The 19,403-nt window shown below is 39.9% G+C and overlaps 1 protein-coding gene and 1 long non-coding RNA gene across 13 annotated transcripts in view; one reads left to right on the top strand and one right to left on the bottom strand.

The window, feature by feature from the left end:
* The window catches only part of plch2a (phospholipase C, eta 2a), a 273,662-nt gene that overhangs the window by 237,871 nt on the left and 16,388 nt on the right, over positions 1-19,403 (bottom strand). For 3 of the 12 annotated variants that reach the window (XM_030139861.1, XM_030139863.1, XM_030139862.1), the window contains exon 1: positions 2,928-3,035. The exons of 1 other annotated variant lie outside the window; for it this stretch is intronic. In XM_030139861.1, the coding sequence (XP_029995721.1) occupies positions 2,928-2,952 (25 nt within the window). In that variant the 5' untranslated portion in view covers positions 2,953-3,035. Of the gene's footprint in view, positions 1-2,927; positions 3,036-19,403 lie in introns of those variants that run through there. 8 more of the 12 variants (XM_030139864.1, XM_030139865.1, XM_030139866.1 and 5 more) reach the window with 5 other exon arrangements.
* On the top strand, positions 380-11,226 carry LOC115423143 (uncharacterized). Its single transcript, XR_003935913.1, has 3 exons — positions 380-717; positions 1,756-1,757; positions 11,215-11,226. It is a non-coding gene; the product is annotated as an uncharacterized LOC115423143 (long non-coding RNA).

Below are 19,403 nucleotides of genomic sequence, written 5' to 3'. Positions count from 1 at the left end.
GACAATGTCCCGCATTTGATTGGCTCTTGCTCTCCAAAAGTGCAGGCCAGTTGCCTTCCTCCAAACATGACTTTCCTTTTGTAGCTGAGAGAGCGCTGTCACCATTGGCTGTGTGCACTGTCAATCAACCAACATACACGTGGGGTCAGGTGTCCATCAACTTGTCACCAGTGTCCTCCTGACCCACCCACTGACACACACAAAAAAGGCAAAAGCCTCAGACACTGGCATGCAAATATTAGCGTAAAACATGGAAATTCCGCGCAAAAAAGAAGATGCCACTACAGAAAAGAATGGGAAAATGTTTATACATGAGTGAAAGCAGTAGGGGATGATTCACAGAGGGTATTCTGCGAACTATGTAAAATTTATTTGTTGTTTTTGTTGTCTCATAGAAGTAAAGAACTGTTCAGATGTTTGAGATGTCACTAAAGCTAAAAATATTGGCATCAAAGTCACTGTTCTGCTTGACATGCCTCTTTGCACAAAAGCTCATTTTCTACGTTTTTTGGTCAAAAACAGGTGTTTATGCTGAAACCACCCTAAGTTCTACTGCCGATTACTAAAGAAAAAAAAGGCTTGAAACAAACTTTGTTTTCCTGATAAAAGAAGAGAAACTACACTTTCTTTTGATAGTTTCAATGTTTATGCAGTCCCAAAACTCAATTTTCTGTGGGTCTTGAAAGATCAGTCAAAATGCTCCAAAACTCAGGCAGTGTGAGGCTCTCTGCTCTGAAAATGGCTATCTATCTATCTATCTATCTATCTATCTATCTATCTATCTATCTATCTATCTATCTATCTATCTATCTATCTATCTATCTATCTATCTATCTATCTATCTATCTATCTATCTATCTATCTATCTATCTATCTATCTATCTATCTATCTATCTATCTATCTATCTTCATCACCACTTTGTGACCACTAAAATGGAAACTTCAAAATACTGCAGACAGTAATTTGGACACTATATGGTTGTGTTATCAGATGGAACACAAACTTAGAAATGCATTCACTAGGTGTTTGGGTTCTATAACTAACAATCCCTTCTGTCCTGATTCTTTGTACACCTTCATGTGGCTTCTTCCAGGAAAAACATATTGTCCTCTACTACCATCTGTTAATTCAACTTTGGATACTGAATATACAGACAGTTCTGTTATTTTTTCTACAACCAGCTTTTGTACATTTAAATTCATGGTACTACAGACTATATTCACCACAAGAGAGCTGCTGTTCAAGCAATTACCTAAAAAAATGGTTTTCATTTTAAAATTCTGAAAAAGTATAATACTTACTTACATACCTAGCTACAGCTACAACATTTAGCTACAACATAATCACAATCCATCATTGCCTTCTCCAGAGAGACAACAATAACATCTACATTGTGTGACAAATCATACATTGTATCAGGCAATGTTGAAGTGGATGCGCATCACATTTCACGGTTTTATGCCCTGTTCAGACCAATGATTTATGATGAGATGAGCTGAAAAACTCCAACTATACATGTAAAGCTCTGGACTGCAATGTTCTGGAACCAGACAATTCAGGCAAGTGCAAACAATTGATTTATTTTATTTCATTCTGACAACTCTAGACAACCCTAAATCCTCCTAAATCTAGACCTTTAAATTACAGCCTTTTGCAGTTAGAAAATTCAAACCCTGCAGCTGCATTTCTGATATGAATGAAATGGGGAAAATATAAACACCAGGAGGATTAAGAATCTTTCCCTTCACCCAGAGCAGTTCTGTACCTAATAGCAGTTGGTGTCATTCTGTCTCTAATGAGAGAAAACATGGGCAATCATGACAGAATAGACAGATAGTTACTCTGCTCTATGTGGTAACTGGTCACCTACAGCCAATAAATACTGGGAATTACACATACTGTGTTTTAAATCCAGCCTCTGACAATTTGACAAGTCTCAGGCAACATTAGTCAGTTTGAGCCTAGCTAAGACTCTATCTGTGACATTCTAAAGCGGTTTTGTCTTTTTGTGAATCTTCAGTCTGAACTGGGCTGAAACTGAGGACAAAGGTTTTTTTATCCTTGTGATCCTCTAAAACTACATTTCCTTGGGTGCTGTGTGACAGATTACCATCATTACAACATGGAAGTCTCTTCAGTATTTTCAGTGGATGCTGCAGTTTGCATGTTGTACATTTGAGGATGAGGTTTAAGGGTTTCTTTTTTATGCAGCAGAGAGAAAATGCAAGTGTTGCGGCAGGCTCAAGGACAGGTATGCCCTGCCTATGCCTATGACAAGATAGAAGAAAAATTCACATTATATTATTTGTTTGCTGTGGTGGAATTATTCTAAATGTCCCATTTTAAATGGCCCTTCTGGTTCAAATAATTCTTGTCGGTATTCTCCTTCTTTTTAGCCATCCCAATGAACTGTCAAGTAGATTGAAAGTATCCTTGACCTCATGCAATGTAATAAACAATGAAGGACAAAGAGCATGACAGAAATAAAAGCTCTATGGGTAGGAAGATAAGTCCCTCTGAGGAGAAGGAGGAGGATTAGGATGCTGATTCAACAGGTATTCAACACAGCACTGGGATGGGCTTCTCTTAATCTTAATTGAAAAACATGTCCAAAAAAGATTAGAAAAAAAAATAAAATAAAAAAGAACAAATAAAACGTCTCCACTGAGGACTCTGCTCAGGTGGCAGCTCAGGTCCCCCAGGATGATCACACTTCAAATGATCCAACAGTCAGTAAAAAGCATCCCTCGTGTCACAGCTGTAACACACTAAATATACAACTTTTAATCAAATGTACAATCTCAGCAAACCTTCACAACAAAAAAGAGACTAGTGATCCCTTGTTTGTTGTATGTGGGACTAAAGAGCAACCACCTCAAACAGGGGGTGCATCAGCAGCAGTAAAAGAGAGTAAAGCTCTACGTACTGAATCTCTGTGGCTCCAGGTCCATGCTGCTCGCCGCTGAGTCGCTAAAGCAACTGACGGCAAAAAGGCACGAGCAGGGAATTATGCGCCGCCAAGGTCTCTCTACCTCCTCTCTCTCTCCCTCTCTCTCTCTCCCTCTTCTCTTTCTCCTCCTCTCCTCTCCTCTCCTCTCCTCTCCTCTCCTCCTCTCCTTTCTATCTCCTCTGTCTTTGTGTATGTGTCTATGCCATGGTTCTGCTGACCTAATTTTCTTCTTTCCTACCTTCTTTCTTATTTTCCATATTTTTCCTATGCAGGAGTCCCTGTCAACCAAATCTCTCTCTCTCTCTCTCTGTCTCTCTCTCTCTCTCTCTCTCACTCTCTCTCTCTCACTCTCTCTCTCTCTCTCATATATTCTACCTACAGCAGCCTCGGTTGCCATGAACACCATCTGTGGAAAGATTACCTACTACAAGTGTAAATGTAGTAGTAGAATGCAGATTATGACTTCATTGGATTAGACTCAGATATTGTTGTTTAAATTACAAGTATGTGGACATCTGCATCAGCCTGTGTCCAGTGGAGCATTACTGCTGGGATATCTGCCATTGAAATCAACTTTCTATTTCTTATGTATTGTATTATTAATTTAATTGTACTTCTATTAAATTACTACATACAAAGTGGTGAGTCCACCTTGGGGTGTAGGGGGCTCTGAGCAGTGGTGCAGTTTGCCATTAGGCAAGGCAGGCAGCTGCTTGGGGCCCCTAAGCCAGCAGGGGCCCCCAAAGGACCAAGAGACTTGACACAAACAGTCTAAAGAATAAGTTCACTACACAGCGGCAGTGAGTTGCACACACTCCATGTTGCTCCATCTAGCACCACCAGTTCTTTTCAATCCATCCGTTGGCTGTCTGGCATACTGCACTCCACAATCCATCTAGTGGAGTGGTCCAGCACCACTGGTCCTCATCCATCCCCTAAACATTTCACATGCTGGCTCCAAGTGCCACACCCTGGTGCACCACTTCTGCAAGCAGGCTAAACCACATGAGGGGGTGACACGCTGTGCCACTGTCCATCCCATTTGTTCAGGGCCAATCACCCGATCAGGTCACTGGAGCGGACTGAAACAATTCTGGCACAAACAATATGGTTATACGAACCACAAAGAATTATCCTCAAACTAGAACCAGCTGGACAGATGTCCTTCTTAGATGCCATGACGGGCCAGTAGGAACCTGGACCACCATCACAGACTGCTGATTCCTGATATGTCTCATCACAGGCTACCTACTTTCAAATGACTTGTGTCAACGTAAAATGTATGCACCCTCTATCAGACAGATCAGCTATTCATGGGCTGCACTGATGTAACATGGACATTGTTGGTGTTCAAGAACACCAGTCAATAACCTCAAACCTCACAGAAGAACTATGGTCAGATGACAAGGACTGGGTCCTAACCCAGACAAGAAGGGTCACTACTGCACCACATGGAAGATAATCAGTTCAATCTCTGGTAAAGACAACAGACCAAACCCCGAGGTAAAGAGGTGGGATGGTTCAGCTCTATCAAGTGACAAGGAGATACTTGCAGAATGGAGGGAATATTTTGCTGATCTACTAAACAATGACAGCACACCACCAACATCCGCTCTCCCTGAACCCCTGACCAGGACTTGCCCATCTAGGTCGACTCCCCCACACTGGAGGAGACCAGTCACACCATCAATGGCCTGAAGAGCAACAAAGCCCCTGGCCTTGACTGTGCAATTACTCCTTTCATTGCCACCACTTCCATGGTGGTGGCAATGAAATGGCAAAGAATACACAAAAGTTCTGCAATGAGGTCTACACCACACTCACTCCACCAAAACAATAGACAACAAATGCCAGTGTTCCTTCACCAAAGAAAGGGGACCTCACTAATGACAGGGGTATTACACTGATGTCTTGTGCTGCAAAAGTCTACAACAAGATTCTCCTAAATCAAATAAGACACCATGTGGACCCAGTCTTAAGGAAAAATCAAGCCGGTTTTCGTCTTGGCAGGAGTTGCACTCAGCAAATGTATTGTTCTACACAGGATAATGGAAGCATTTGTCACCCACCAGCTTCCACTCATAGTCACATTCATTGACTTCAAAACATTCGACTCCATTATCAGGAGGGTCAGGTTCTCCATTCTCCTACACTATGGCACCACAGAAACCATAGTTAGATACCACATTTTGCATTGTGGTGTGGTATAGTGGTCTTTCAATGACCAGCAAGAGGAAGCTGACTAGGCTGATAAATGTAGTATCAAAGGTGGTTGGGGCACAGCTAACCCAGCTGCAGGACACGTATGTTAAACGGGTCAGCGGTTAGGCCAAACAAATTTTAAACTGCCCTGATCTCCCGCTTTTTGGGGAGTTTAATTTGCTCCCCTCTGGTCGCCATTTTAGGCTTCCTCAATTGAGAACTGGATGGGCTGGGGATTCCTTTATTCCTGTGGCTATTAGGAATCTGAATTCACGTAGCTGATATCTAGAATTTTTTTATGTGTCAATTTTTAAAAAAATTTTTATGTGATTATTTATTTTGAATGCTCATGGCCATCATGGCAGTTAACTTGTGTACTGCCCTATTGGACCTTTTTTTTTTTTTTTTTTACTTGTGTTGGGAAGGGAGTGGCTTTATTGTGTATTGTCCTGTATTGTACAATTTTTGGGGGGTGGCATCTGGTGGTGCTGTTTCTGTGTATGTGTTTTTGTGTATGTGCTTATGTGTTTATGATCCCTGCTGCACATCCTTCTGCAGCAGCAGAAGGATGATGATTCACCTTCCTTTTGCTATGCAGCCAAGATGGCAATTGTGACAAGTGTTCTTCATGCTACATTCAACTTTTTGATCATACATTTGAGTGCACATCCTGTTACGTAAAGGGACCTCATCATCTGTCCACTTCTCATAACTTCTCCTCTTTTGCTCCATATTTCATCCAAAATATGGCTACTCCTGCCTCCACAAAGGAAACTTGATGATGACCAACTCACACACAACTAGTTTAAAAATGGTACTAGGTGACGTTACGCCTCGGTCCGAACACACTTACAAATTCAGAATTATGTGTGAGTACTTAAGGAGACAATTTTGGCACAGTGATAGAGTGTATATTAAGATGGACATTGTGATTGTGTTGTAGTCAGTGTCACTAGAATCATGGCCATGTCATAACCACATTCCTATGCCAGAGTTTATAAGCATGAGACAAACCACTTTAAAAAGTCAAGACCAAAAACAAAGCAGGGCAAGACAGAGTTATGGTCGGGAACAGAGTAGCTGCATAGTAAGGGATCCCAGTAATTAGGTTTTAGAGACTGATGTGTTAAGAAGGGTATGTGTAAGGTTTTCCATTGCCAGTGAGTAGCAGACTGAGGGAGCTAAAGATTTTTTTTTTTTTTTTAATCCAAGACAAAAGTAGTCAAAGCAACGGTTTCAGTAAATCGACCAAAAAATGTCCCAGAAATGAAAAAGTCCTCATTGTCAGGAATGAGATGAGACCAAGACCCTCAACAGTGGTCTGAGACCCATTTTAACCCATGAAGATTCAGCGCTACTTTTATGAAAGTTTCAGAGTTAATTTTTCATGCTATTTAACCGTTCCTAAGTGATTTATCACCATTTATCATAATGCTATCCTCTGCATTTTTCATTTTTTCCATGAAAATCAGGTATTTTCCTATATTTAATTTACAGATCATGCTTTGCTGAGATTACATTTGAGGGTTATTATATCAAAAACAGAGAAAGCTTAAGAAAAAATGACTTTCAGTAAAATATATATCATTAATTGAACATAAACCAAGTGTCATTTATCAAACTCCAAGGGTTTTACAAGTGAATCAAGCATTTCTACGTTGACTTCAGAGCCTCTGAACATCCAAATGGGTCATATCTGCTGCTCTTGTGGTAGCCGTCTCTAGCATAGATCATAAATCCCATCCTCCCACCCAAAGTACACATCTCACAAATTTTCCACCAGTGATTTTAGTATTTTGTAGAAGATATCTGACTCACTTGCACCATCCTGTGATTCAAGTATAGGCACTTAAGTTTTCCAAAAGACAAGATTGCAATGGACAAGATACACTGACTTGATGTTCTGCTTTTGTTGTACATTTGGCATTAATGTTGGTTTCATGTTTTATCTATTTATTTATTACCTTGGTATTGTGATCACTTTGCTTTGCGTGTTTGTGTGTGTGCATGTTTGCGTGTTTGTTTGTTTGTTAGCAGGATAACTCAAAAAGTTATGGACGGATTTTCATGAAATTTTCAGGAAATATTGATACTGGCACAAGGAAGAAATGATTAAATTTTGGTGGTGATATCGGGGGGGGGGGGGGGGGGGGGGGCGATCTGTCTTGGCGGAGGTCTGTGCTCTCCGAGTGCTTTTCTTGTTTAGTTTTTGTAAATGATTATGGAGCAGTGATATCATCCTTTATTGTTTGTTCCCCTTGTAGTCTGTAATAAGACTGACAAAACAAAGCAAAAGCAAAATATTTGTCAAAAATAACATCACTTATGTCACTGTTGCCACCTTACTGCCAGGGGAAAACATACACACATTTGCATCTGTATACACACACATTCCTTCAGAAACACTTAGTCTGCTGGGGAACGAAATGAGACTGTTTCCATGGCAGGATGTCACACAGGCCTGACAAAAGAGCTTGCTTTCCCCAGATGATTCATTTATGCAGTTTTCCTGCCAAATTCATTTCCCAGTGGTCTATGTTTTCAACACCTGCAGTCACCCAAAGGGAATCTCTAAATCCAGGACGCCAACTAAATCTGACACAAATCCCATCTGTGTTCCTTAGTCATGCCGCATCCTATCACTACACTACGTTCTGCTGTTACACAGAGTGAACACTGGACAAATACATGAACAGCAAAGTCGACCTGATCCAGCAAGCAAAATCAGAACTCAGTCAGTCGGAAAGTTTGAAAATATGCTTCAATTGTATGGACCAGTTACATAAAAATGTGTTTGCAGTGAATTATGGACCTTGCAAATAAAATTACAGTTCCCTGAAAGTGTGTCAATCCTCCATGCTCAACATAGCCCTCTATGTCAAAATGTCCAGGTTTATAGTAAAAAAAACAAACAAACATTTTTTAAGCTGGAGGTGGGTCTTAATTTGTATGAGATCTCCTTTTCAGATGGATTATATGGATCATAAAATTAAAAAATAGACTCTGCAACTCAGTTGCCATTCAGAGAAAATAGCGATATGAGCATCAGTGTTGCTAACATGCTCAGACATTTATTTAAGTCAGTGTATGATGATTCTTAAGCATGTATCCACATCAAATAATTGTGTTTTAGTTTGGGATAATCTGCAAAGTTTCTGAAACACACTGTTTAGTTGTTGAGAAAATAAATACATCAAATGACAGTGAAGAATTAACATAAGTCTGTGAGCTGCATGTATAGCTTCTGAGTCTGATTTAAGAGGTGATTAAATTGTGATTCAAGGCTAAATATTATATCATCTTTTGGCCAAATCACCAAGCCCTATTTCAGCCAACTCCATTTCTTCTCTTCAAGGTAAACAAAGTAAAATTTTTTGTCAGAATGGATCACAGTAATGCAGATAACTCCCTACCAGATGGAATATGCATGGTTTGCATGTGGAGTACTTGGCAGGAAGGGATTACATTTCCTGCACCAAATTTTTGTTTAGCACTTACCCAAATAAGCAAAATATTTGCAAAATCTGCAAAAAGGCAAAAAAAAATAAAAAAAATAAAAATCAACCTGTTCATGCAGTTGCCTCAATTAAAAGCAATTTTGGCTAAAGTGTCTGTTGTGAGGGTACAAGGATCTTAGGTTTTATCCTAGAATGACCGAACATCCTCTTTTGCCCAGACATGTCCTCATTTTCACGTCCTGTCCGAAGCGTACAGATGGTTTTTATAAATTAGCAAAAATGTCCGGTTTTCATAGTTTTTCACAGGACAAACTCTTTAAAACCTTACATGTCAGCACAAGTGCAACTTCGATCACCGTGACTCTGTCACTGTTCATACAAGTGGAAAAGTTCCAAATCCTGCTGGAAGAAAATTTACACTTGCCAGTGGTACAAATGACATCACGGTAGTGAAAGGTATTAATCCATAGCAGCCTGTGGTTATGGGAATGGACAGACCTGTCCACAGACACACTATATGAACGGACAGTTTGGTACTTTTGCTGTGCCGTGTTTTTACAGCTTTGAACCGAATTCTACAGTACTTTCATAGTGTGAGATCATTTAAGTATCATGAGGCGGAGCCGAGTGTCATCTGTTTTGGAAACCCAAATATGGTCACCCTATCTGATAAGTTCATCTTTGAGGAAATTTTGCTACATTCTATCACACCATTCCTGAGATACCTGAGAAAAACCAAGACGGCCAAACTTGAAACACCAATCATTAATACTCAACAAACCAATGGTTGACTTCACAGAGGGTATAGTCGAAACAAGCAAACCTGTAGCATCAGACTTGTCTGAGGGGTAACATACAAACAAGTCATATGAAATGTTTCAAAAACACTATTACCTCAGTGTGTTCACTTCAGCTTTTCATCAGGGAGTGCAGGAGGTCAGGCTGTCCTTTTCCAACATCTGTGCATGACAGGTTCGACAAACAATACCTGCTTTATTGCATTTGCTGTGATAGTTGCATAATACAACACAATTTAGTTATATTTATGAACATGTAGCTTCTCTACACTGGAACTGGTTTTGCAGTGTGTATAGACATTAACTTTCAGTGTTACCACAGCAAACCATGTAGATAAGTAGGTGATGTGGGGACACACATGTCCAATGTGGTCACTTCAAATAAGAGTGCGAACAGTTCATCTTAAAGATCTGAAGATGCCAGTCTTGTAGATCTTGGAGAAACTTATCTGTTCTACCTGCAATCTGATCAAAGACTTTAAGTCTGTCTGAAATTATTTGTTTGGTGAAAATGCTCAGTCATCCTCATTACAACAGGGACTGATTCAATGTGGTGCAACCTTTTCCCTAACCTTTTCCATTTGCCAGTCTTCATCACATGACTATTTGTGGGGAACTTCGTTTCTACGAGAGTGCTTTGTTGAGACATCTTTTCATTTATTTTCTCTCAGACAGATATATTGACTCTTGCTTTCTTTAAATTAACTTGCTGAAGACATGAGCGGGCAGCTGTGGCTCAGGTTGTAGAGCGGGTCGTCCAATAACCGAAGGGTTGGCGGTTCGAATTCCGCTCTCTCCTAGTCAGTCTGTTGTGTCCTTGGGCAAGACACTTCACCCTCCCTGCCTCCAGTGCCACCTACACTGGTGTATGAATGTTTGGCAGTGGTTGGAGGGGCCGTAGGTGCAAATTGGCAGCCACGCTTCTGTCAGCCTCCCCCAGGGCAGCTGTGGATACAAATGTAGTTTACCACCACCAGAGTGTGAATGTGAGAGCGAATGAATAATGGGTCAATAACATAAAGCACTTTGGGTGTCTAGAAAAGCGCTATATAAATCCATTTCATAATTATTATTATTATTATGAAGGATGGTTCTCTTCACTCTTGTGGGTTCTTCTCTTTGATAAAATATCAAATATTTTTTTCTGCTTCCTTTCTCTGATCTGCCCTTTGTGTATCCTGTTTAGCTTTGATGCAGATCAGTGAGCTATGGGGGCACAAAGATTAGTTGTTCGCTAGCTCCAGCTCTGATTAAGCAGCGAGATGTAACCTGAGAAGAAGGAGGAGAGCAGCATTGAGGTACTGATTTATTCATTTGAGTAGTAAGCTCTGACAGGCTCACAAAGACCCTGGATTTGAGGCTGCAAATTCACTTAGAGCTCCACTCAACAGGTGCTATCACACTCACTGTCATTTCCCTCATTATCATTCACTTTTTATTCATCCTCACTCATGCTTTCTTAAACCAAGTTTCTCTTGGTTCTATTCAGATTTACCCTGCTAAGGTAACTCCATTAATTTGTCATCTTTTCTTTCCTCCACATCTGGGTAAAAATCTATTTTCATTTTTCCAAGTATGTTGTTGTTGACAGTGTTTTCTTTTCTTATCTATGTATGGGGATCTTATGTACCAAGCAGCCAATATGGAAGTGCTTATGGTCCTCTGTAGCCGCTTGAGGCTGGAGTCTTCCACATAGACCTTTATGTTAAAATGTTCATTACAACAAAAACTAACATGTTCTGGGATGTATCAAAGGTGAATCACATGATCTGATTCAGGGAAAGACTTGACTTTGACTTGTGGCAGATGAGTTGAAAGGTTATTCTGCTTGGAAACATATTAGAAAACAAGAAAAGCACTCGGAGAGTGCAGACTTCCGCCAAGACAGGACCCCCCACCCCCCCACCCCAAAATTTTATCATTTCTTCCTTGTGCCAGTATCAACATTTCCTGAAAATTTCATGAAAATCCGTCCATAACTTTTTGAGTTATCTTGCTAACAAACAAACAAACAAACAAACACGCACACACGCACACAAAGCAAAGTGATCACAATACCTCCTGGCGGAGGTAACTAGACAGAGCAGGAATGAAGATGGAAAGACTGTTGGTACTAATGTAGCATCTCTTTTAATACCAGTTAACTTAAAGGTTAAGACTCAACTTTACTCGAAGATAATCCTTTCCACTTGTGAATTCAAAATTACGAGTGTGTTGCATTCAAATGTTTTTGCTTGAATTAAGCAAAAACATCTGCCAATGGAACAAGTGAAAAGAATCTTGGCAAGATTTTTTGAAATAAGATTTTCAAGATCAATAGTTTAAAAATAACTTCTTGTATCTCATTGAAAAGTTACTCTTTAGGTGATTATGTCTTATTTTAAGTGTGATGAGATATTTTAACTAGAAATGAGAAAAATACACTTGGTAAGATTTTGATTTTTGCACTGAAACTATTCTAATTATAAAATGTTATTAATACAGAGTAAAAATGTCATAAGTGTTTTTCAAGTACAACATGTCATAAATGTTTTCGCTGAGAATGTGAACAAAGTCAATCATATAGACATCATAAATGCTTTGTGTCCTATTTATTTTAATTCTACAGAGTAAAACTAAGAAGTTGCTGGAAAAAAATTACTCAAACACAACTAACCTGAATATTATAGTGAAATACCAAGATCAGAGACCAAGTCTTTCCTGCATCTGAAGAAAATGAATATCCCCATTACAGATGGATATATTAGATGGAATAGAACAGTGAGACAGTGTCCAGTTCTATTTTCACTTATGCATTTCAGCACACATTGCCCAAATTGTATCATCTAGCAAAAGAAATGTAAGATACTATTGCTGTTAGTGTAGTGTGCGCATCAGCACACACAAACAGCGGGTTTGAATCATCAGCCATTCAGTATCAGTGGACTCATAAAGGCGTTGGTGCAGCTGAGGACAAATCTCTTTTCTGTGTTCCACTTGCAGATGCTGCGTATCCCCTCCAGCCCTGCCAACAAACACTGCAGACATCACCCCCATTCCCTGCGCCTCTCTCTGACTGTCTGTCTCACTTTCTCTGTGATTCTCATCTTCCCTTTATACATTTCATGTCTGACTGTGCTTTGCATGCCTTCCCTTACTATTGCCTGTCCTCTGTCTTGTGTTGTCATACTCTCTTTGAATCAGTTTGTATTGTTTTTGTTTTCTAGTATCTGACACCATTGATTTAATAGCAACCAGAAACATAATTTCCTGAGATTTTTCTGTATATTTACTAATTAGCCCAGTGAGAAAAATGTAGAAAATGAAATTAAAAAAAAAAAAAAAAAGAAAATCATTGACTAAAAATAATTAGAAACTGTACCTATTCAAAGACATAATGTAGAACATGTCCCAAAGTCTGTTAACAATATGGTTACACCTGTGGTTATTATGTATGATCAAGTTTACTTAAAAAGAAGCTACTACAAGTGTTTACCGGTAACAGGTCATAACATTAAACATACAATTTATACATTAGAACAAAGGTGAATTCTTAAATATTCATGTCACTCAAACACTAATTTCCATCTAGTGAAAGGTGGGACACACTCAGACTATTAAAGATAATAATTGAAATAATACTGATAATAATACAGATTATAATGATTTACAGAAGACATTAGCATTAGTATCTGCACGTTTATCTTTAAGACTGGGTGCAACACTTGCACTTCAAGTGAAAGTGAGTTTGTGAAAGTGAGGGCAGCATGCATCTTTTCACCCTGATGACCATGGATATTTGTAGTTTTTTGTTTACAGTAGTTTTGTTTGTTTTTAATTTGTTTGTTGTTGTTTTTTTGTTTTGTTTTAATTGTAACTTTGAGCTAGAGTGTGACATTTGTTTTTACCTGCAAGTCCAATTTGACAATATACTACACTACTGGTTCAAAAACAAATTTATGAAACTATTTAAAAATATAATCGTGTTTCAATCTTTGCATGTTTCTACAGTTTAGATCATGTCTGACATGCTTTTTATCACTGAAACACACATGTAAAATGCATCAAGGAAAATGAAGTTGTTATCCTCAGCCCTCGGCACAGGGTATTGTCATCAGTTTGTCGTCCGTCTGTTCATCCGTCTGTACATGCAAAAACTCTGGTGTGGACTGAGAGCCGAGGGTTTACAAGTGCGGTGACATTATGTTTAAAATTGTGTTTCAGACAATCGTTGATGAGCTAAGGTATGGGGCTGTACCTAATATGGAGTTCAGCAGTTTTTACAGCAGCTGGTCCAAAACATGACAGTGACTACAGACCATTAAGAATTACATGATGTAGAGAAATAAAGGTTTTTGGCCCAATCCCAATTCACTCCTAGGCCCTATCCTTCCATTTTGTGTGTTCATGTGAAGGGGTAGGGATGTCCCGATTCTTGATGAGTCAGAGTGGAAGGGCTAACAGGGAGGGCTGTTTGGCCCTCAAAACGGAGATTTTTCATCACCGCACTACAAACGGAGGGGTATGAAAAATCGTCCAAAATTCTGTTCGAATCATCAGCAAAATGGAGGTAAACACAGCAAAAAAGTGCAGCACTGTGATGAAAGAAACACACAACTGTATGTATTTTCTTCGTAAACAACTTAATCGTTTGATCGACCGTATAATGCCATTTCAATATGTTATAGATCGCATTTCCACGGTTTGCGGTTGATAGCCGCAAAAAGATGACCAAAGCCCATGCAACAGAGATGGTTACAGCTGCTGAAGGCAGGGTGAATTATTTCAGAAACAAAGTTGTTGCATCTGTTTATCGCAGCATCGATGACTGCTGATGACTTAACAGGTCTTGAAGGTTTGTCCCATTTCATAGGGGAATGTTTCAACCCCTACCCCTTGAAATAGACTTGCAGTGCCAAGTGCAAGGGCCAAGGGGTAGGGGTAAGGGGAAGGTCCAAGGGGTGAATTGGGATTGGGCCTTAGTGTATGTTAAGTTTGTGTCATGCCTGCAGCCAGACGCTAGTCTGGTCTTGTCTGTCTTTCATGTTTGTTTGTCACTTCCTGTTTTATTTTGTTAAGTTTCCCCTCATGTGTCTTGTCTGTCGTCTTTACTTCCCTTCCTGGATTGTGTTCACCTTTCCCCTGATTACCTGTCTCCGCCCTGATTTGTGCCACCTGTGTCTAGTTGTCTTCCCTCCCTTTTGTGTATTTAAACCCTGTCTCTTCCCTCTGTCAGTCGCCAGTTTGTAACTCTCGCAGTTCTTACCAGCGTTCTGATCTTGTCTGTCTGTTTGATTCCTGTTTTTGACCCGTTTTGCTTGCCCGGTTTTTGTCTACTGCCTGCTCCCTGTCGGTTTTGTCTGCCTCATCTGATACCCCGGTTCTGATCGCCTTGCCTGACTTCTGGTACGTGAGTTTTTGTCCAACCCTTATGTCCTGTCGCCTGTTTGATAGCTTGCCTGTGTATGACCTGTTTCCGTCCCTGACCTCCCTCTGCTTTTCCCTAGTCGGGAAAAAGGCCCCGGTAACCGTATGGAGAAAGGGATTAACGTCCTCAGACCGGAGGACGAATCCGAAGAGGAAACCCCCATCAATTATCCTCAAGATTGTGTCACTCATTATTATCCTCTATCTGTTTGACTAATAAATCCTTTGAACTTTATATTCCGCCTCTGAGTTCTGCATTTGGATTCTGTGCCTGTACTAGTGCCATCACAGTTTGTGTAGGTGCAGACCCCATATGCAGAGGCTACCTTAGGTCGGTTTTACATACACACATCTGCCTGCCTAAAGTATTTTGTGCTGGCTGGACCTCAGAAACAGGAAAATTATTTGACATGTTGCCACAGCAAACGTCCTAAAACAGAAAACATCACAACATGCAATTCCATGTTTGAGTTTTCCCATTTCCAATATTTCCCATTTTACTTACAATAAAATATCAACAATAAGCAATTGAATTGGGCATTGCAACTATGTTCCATTCTATGTTCTTTACTACTTAGTAGTGAGCACTTGCTTATTGTCTTGTGTGTCTGTGCATTCAGGCAAAACACTGGACATTTTCATTTGTTATTGCTGTTGACATCAATACAAGGTGACACACTGTTTGATAAGTCAGCCCTTAATTTAAAAATTGTAATGAACTTCATTAAGTGAGATAAGATTTTTGCATAAAAAGGGTCACAAATCTTTAATGACTAAGCATGCAAGCATGACTATCATACCCTGAGGAGATGAAGTGCTGGGAATACCACAAAGCATTTTAGTAGGGAGAGGTTTACAAGTATCAGTTTCATGAAGACAGGTAGAGTAAAAAGGCCTTATAAGCCCCTGAAGACATTTTTTAAAAATATTTTTATCCACCTACAAGTGATATGATAAATAACTTGCTGAAACTTGAGGTTAATGTTGGTCTTTTATCAAACCCAGTGGATTAAAACCACTAAGTGTCATCCAGCAAGAGAATGAAAGAGTATTTCCCTCACATACATAAATGTCAGGGTCTCTAAACACATTATTGATCCCTGTCCCACCCTACCTCAAAGACCTACGAATAATCTCGGTAGAATCAATTTCAGGGTCTGACATCCATTCTAACTAATGCTGGAGGCATGTATTTCCTGAAAAGAGGGTTATTTAAGAGGCTGCTCCAGAGATTTTATGTTTGTTATGTCTGCTGTAACTGATGGATTGAAGGAGCCAGTACTTTTTTGCCTTTACCTCAGCAGGCAGGAGATATGGGATGCTAGATAAAATCCACAGGAAATTGAGCCTCGTATGTCTATGTAAAGTTTAAGCATACTGTGATTCCATTGGTCTGACAGGAAACTAGACATCTACACATCCTCTTACTCTGTTTTCAGGCTTTTGAGACACCTACAGACCATGCAGGCTCTCTATATATAGTGTAACACTTCTGACTTTAGGTGTTACCAAATATTAGGAGGTCATGGATGAAGAAGCAATACACGGACAGGGAATAACTCCACAGGAAGAATATTAGTTGTCCACCGCTCTCACTTCCCTTGAACTCACCCCATCACCTGACCTTCTCTCCCACAGTATCCTTCCGCCAATGCATTACAATAGTCCCAATAACAGAAACGATATAGACCCAGTTAAAATATACAAATAAAATTAACAAAGCAAAAATAAATCATCTGACATTAGCAAGCCACTCTGCACAATGGGCTTGAATTAATGAGGGTACTGTATCAAGTGTGTACATGACACCTGAATGAATTAACACAAGCAAACACAGAAAAAACACACTCAGTGTGCGTTGTCCATCTGCACTGCTCTAAAGGTAGTCACTACACGATCCATACTTAAAACCAAATTTGATCTAATGTTTAGAATTAAAAAATTTAATAAATTTGAAACAAATATTTACACAATTTTTCTTCATATCAACTAACCATACCCAGTGGAGTGACAGCAGCTAGCATCATCTCGAAGTACTACACCGGGCAAATTTCAAACCCATATGGCCCAGATTTGTCCAGTGAAAGCCTCTCTTGATAAAAAGTAGATGAATGTCATGGATGATCATTGGCTTGTATATGACTGACAGCTAAATCCACCAGTGAGGAACTCACAAAGACAGCTCTAACTACCGGAGACTCACAAAAGGGGAGAGGGGCATGCTGCCTTCAGGGACCGACCAGAGGCTCTGTTGATCTTGAAATTTACCACTGGCAAAACAGAAGTCTTCTATGCTTCTGGCAGTCAATAGATGAAAGCTCTGTTTGGCTTCTAGGTAGGTGTTAAGATGAGTGCATGACATTTCATGGAAACTTCAAAACTGGTTTAGAAATGTATGTATCAGCTAATGTTGGGTTTCCCTGCATCAAAAGCACAAAAAACCCCCAAAAACAATTTGAAGCTTAAAGTCTTGCATGACCATTTGTTCCATTCAGGTGCTTCTAGAGACAGTTGGAGTGATAGTTGCATCATCTCCCCTGAGTTTACCCTCTGTTCTGGTCTTTCACTGCATAGATGTATTTGTTAATTTATGCAATTTACATATACATGTTTGTAATGGATGTGGAGTCTGCTTGTGTGAAATTTTCCCTTGTGTCCTTGGTCCTTTGTGTGTGTGTGTGTGTGTGTGTGTGTGTGTGTGCGCGCGCGCACGCGCACGCACACGTGTGTGTATATGTGTGTGCCTGTGCATGCATTAAAATGCACAGCCAACCCCCAAAGGATAGCTCTCTTACATTGACTGTCATTATGTATCTAAGGCATTTAGCTCCAAAAGCCCCTCTGGCTCTGCACAGGCACAACTGCTGCCATTTACCACATGCTAGGCTAATGAATTATATAGCCCACTGTAATTAATGACAGTATATTCTTGTGTGCATAATATGGAGGGTATGGAGGAAAAATATGAGACGATGGACAGAGATAATAATGAGGACATTCTACAAATGCAGGGCAAGTGCCATAAACCATGAGCTGATAGGGTTTTAACTTACACTTAAATGTAGGGCTGATACATATTGTCATGAAAAAGATGTAATGACATTTCACAGATACTTATAACGATAACAGACTTAACAAGTGTTTTTTAACACCATGAAAACAATGTAAAAGATCAAACAAGACAAAAACAATGTAGAGGATATCACAGACAAAAATTATACAAGTCAAACACAACAGGACATTTAATTTTTGTTTAAAACTCTTCTTTATGGTCAAAACACGGCAAGCACTAATCAAATACCAGAACATTTCCTTTTTGTGCCAGAGCACACAGTATTTCTTTCAAAAAAAGACCATTAGTGGTGTGGGCCCTTCTTATCTCAAAGATGCTCTCATGTCCTATCATCCTAACAGAACACTTAACTCTCAGAATGCAGGTCTACTGGTAGTTCCCAGGGTCTCGAAAAGTACAGTAGGAGCTAGAGCCTTCAGTTACCATGTTCCTGACTTATGGAATCAGCTTCCAGCTAATATTAAAGAGGCTGTCAGTCTCTACATTTAAGATTAGGGTGAAAACATTCCTCTTTGAAAAGGCTTACGTTCAGGCTAGTTAAAAACAGACTGAGCCTCACAGTTTTGTCTAAGCTGCCTGGGGGGGTACAGTGCACTGAGTCCTATCATCTGTTTTACTACTAATAATCTACAATATTTAGTTTACTTACTCTGTTCACTGCTATTCACCCTGTGTCCCTTTTCCCCACTCCCCTCTGGGGGCTGCTTAAGGCGCAATAACGACGGGACCTGAGGTGACCCATCTGTGTCCTGTCCTGTTCTGACCTGTGACCCCAGACCTCCTCCCTCACCCTCACCTGTGTGGACGGACCTCCTCACCCTCATCTGACTGGATGTACCCCCTCAGCTGTCTGCATGTGCCCCCACCCTACTGCATCCTTACAGACTGGAACTACATCAGCAAATGGACATCCATCAGTCCTGGTCACATCTACAGCCTGTCCATCCATGGGAGTGGATCTCTCCTTCACCGTGGTTCTCCCCAAACTTTATCTTTTTCCCACTGGGTTTTTTGGAATTTTTCCTTGCCGAGAAGGAGGGTCTCAGGATGGGGATGCCCGGGACATTAATCCATTTGCTTCACTCTTTGCTTATTTTCATTGTGTTTTTTTTCCATCAGTTCAACAATTTCTGTAAAGGCCTATGAGGTGACTTTGTTGTGATATTGGGTTCTATGAATAAAATTGTATTGAATTGAAATTTAAAAAAAAAAAAAAGACAACAGGAATGCCAATTTGTCTGGCTGTAAAGTCAAAGTACATTTAAATTTTTGAATTAGCATCTTCCATACTGTTCCAACTATTTCTTCTTTGGGTTCTTGTGTTATGTAGAATTGGACCAGTGTAAAAAAATGAAACAAAGAATTCAAACTGCACTGATATGAAGCCAAACACCAAATAGAAATAGAATATTGTGTTTTATGAGTAGGTGTTTCACTTCCATTCAACAGCCACTTCTGATAGTAACAATGAGACGGAAAGAAAGTATATCAACTCCAACACAGGTAGCAGTGTGTT

Source organism: Sphaeramia orbicularis, chromosome 7 (genome assembly GCF_902148855.1).
Source record: "Sphaeramia orbicularis chromosome 7, fSphaOr1.1, whole genome shotgun sequence".
Taxonomy (NCBI): Eukaryota; Metazoa; Chordata; class Actinopteri; order Kurtiformes; family Apogonidae; genus Sphaeramia; species Sphaeramia orbicularis.
Note: the sequence above shows the minus strand (reverse complement) of the source record. Positions and strands in the feature narration are given on the sequence as shown.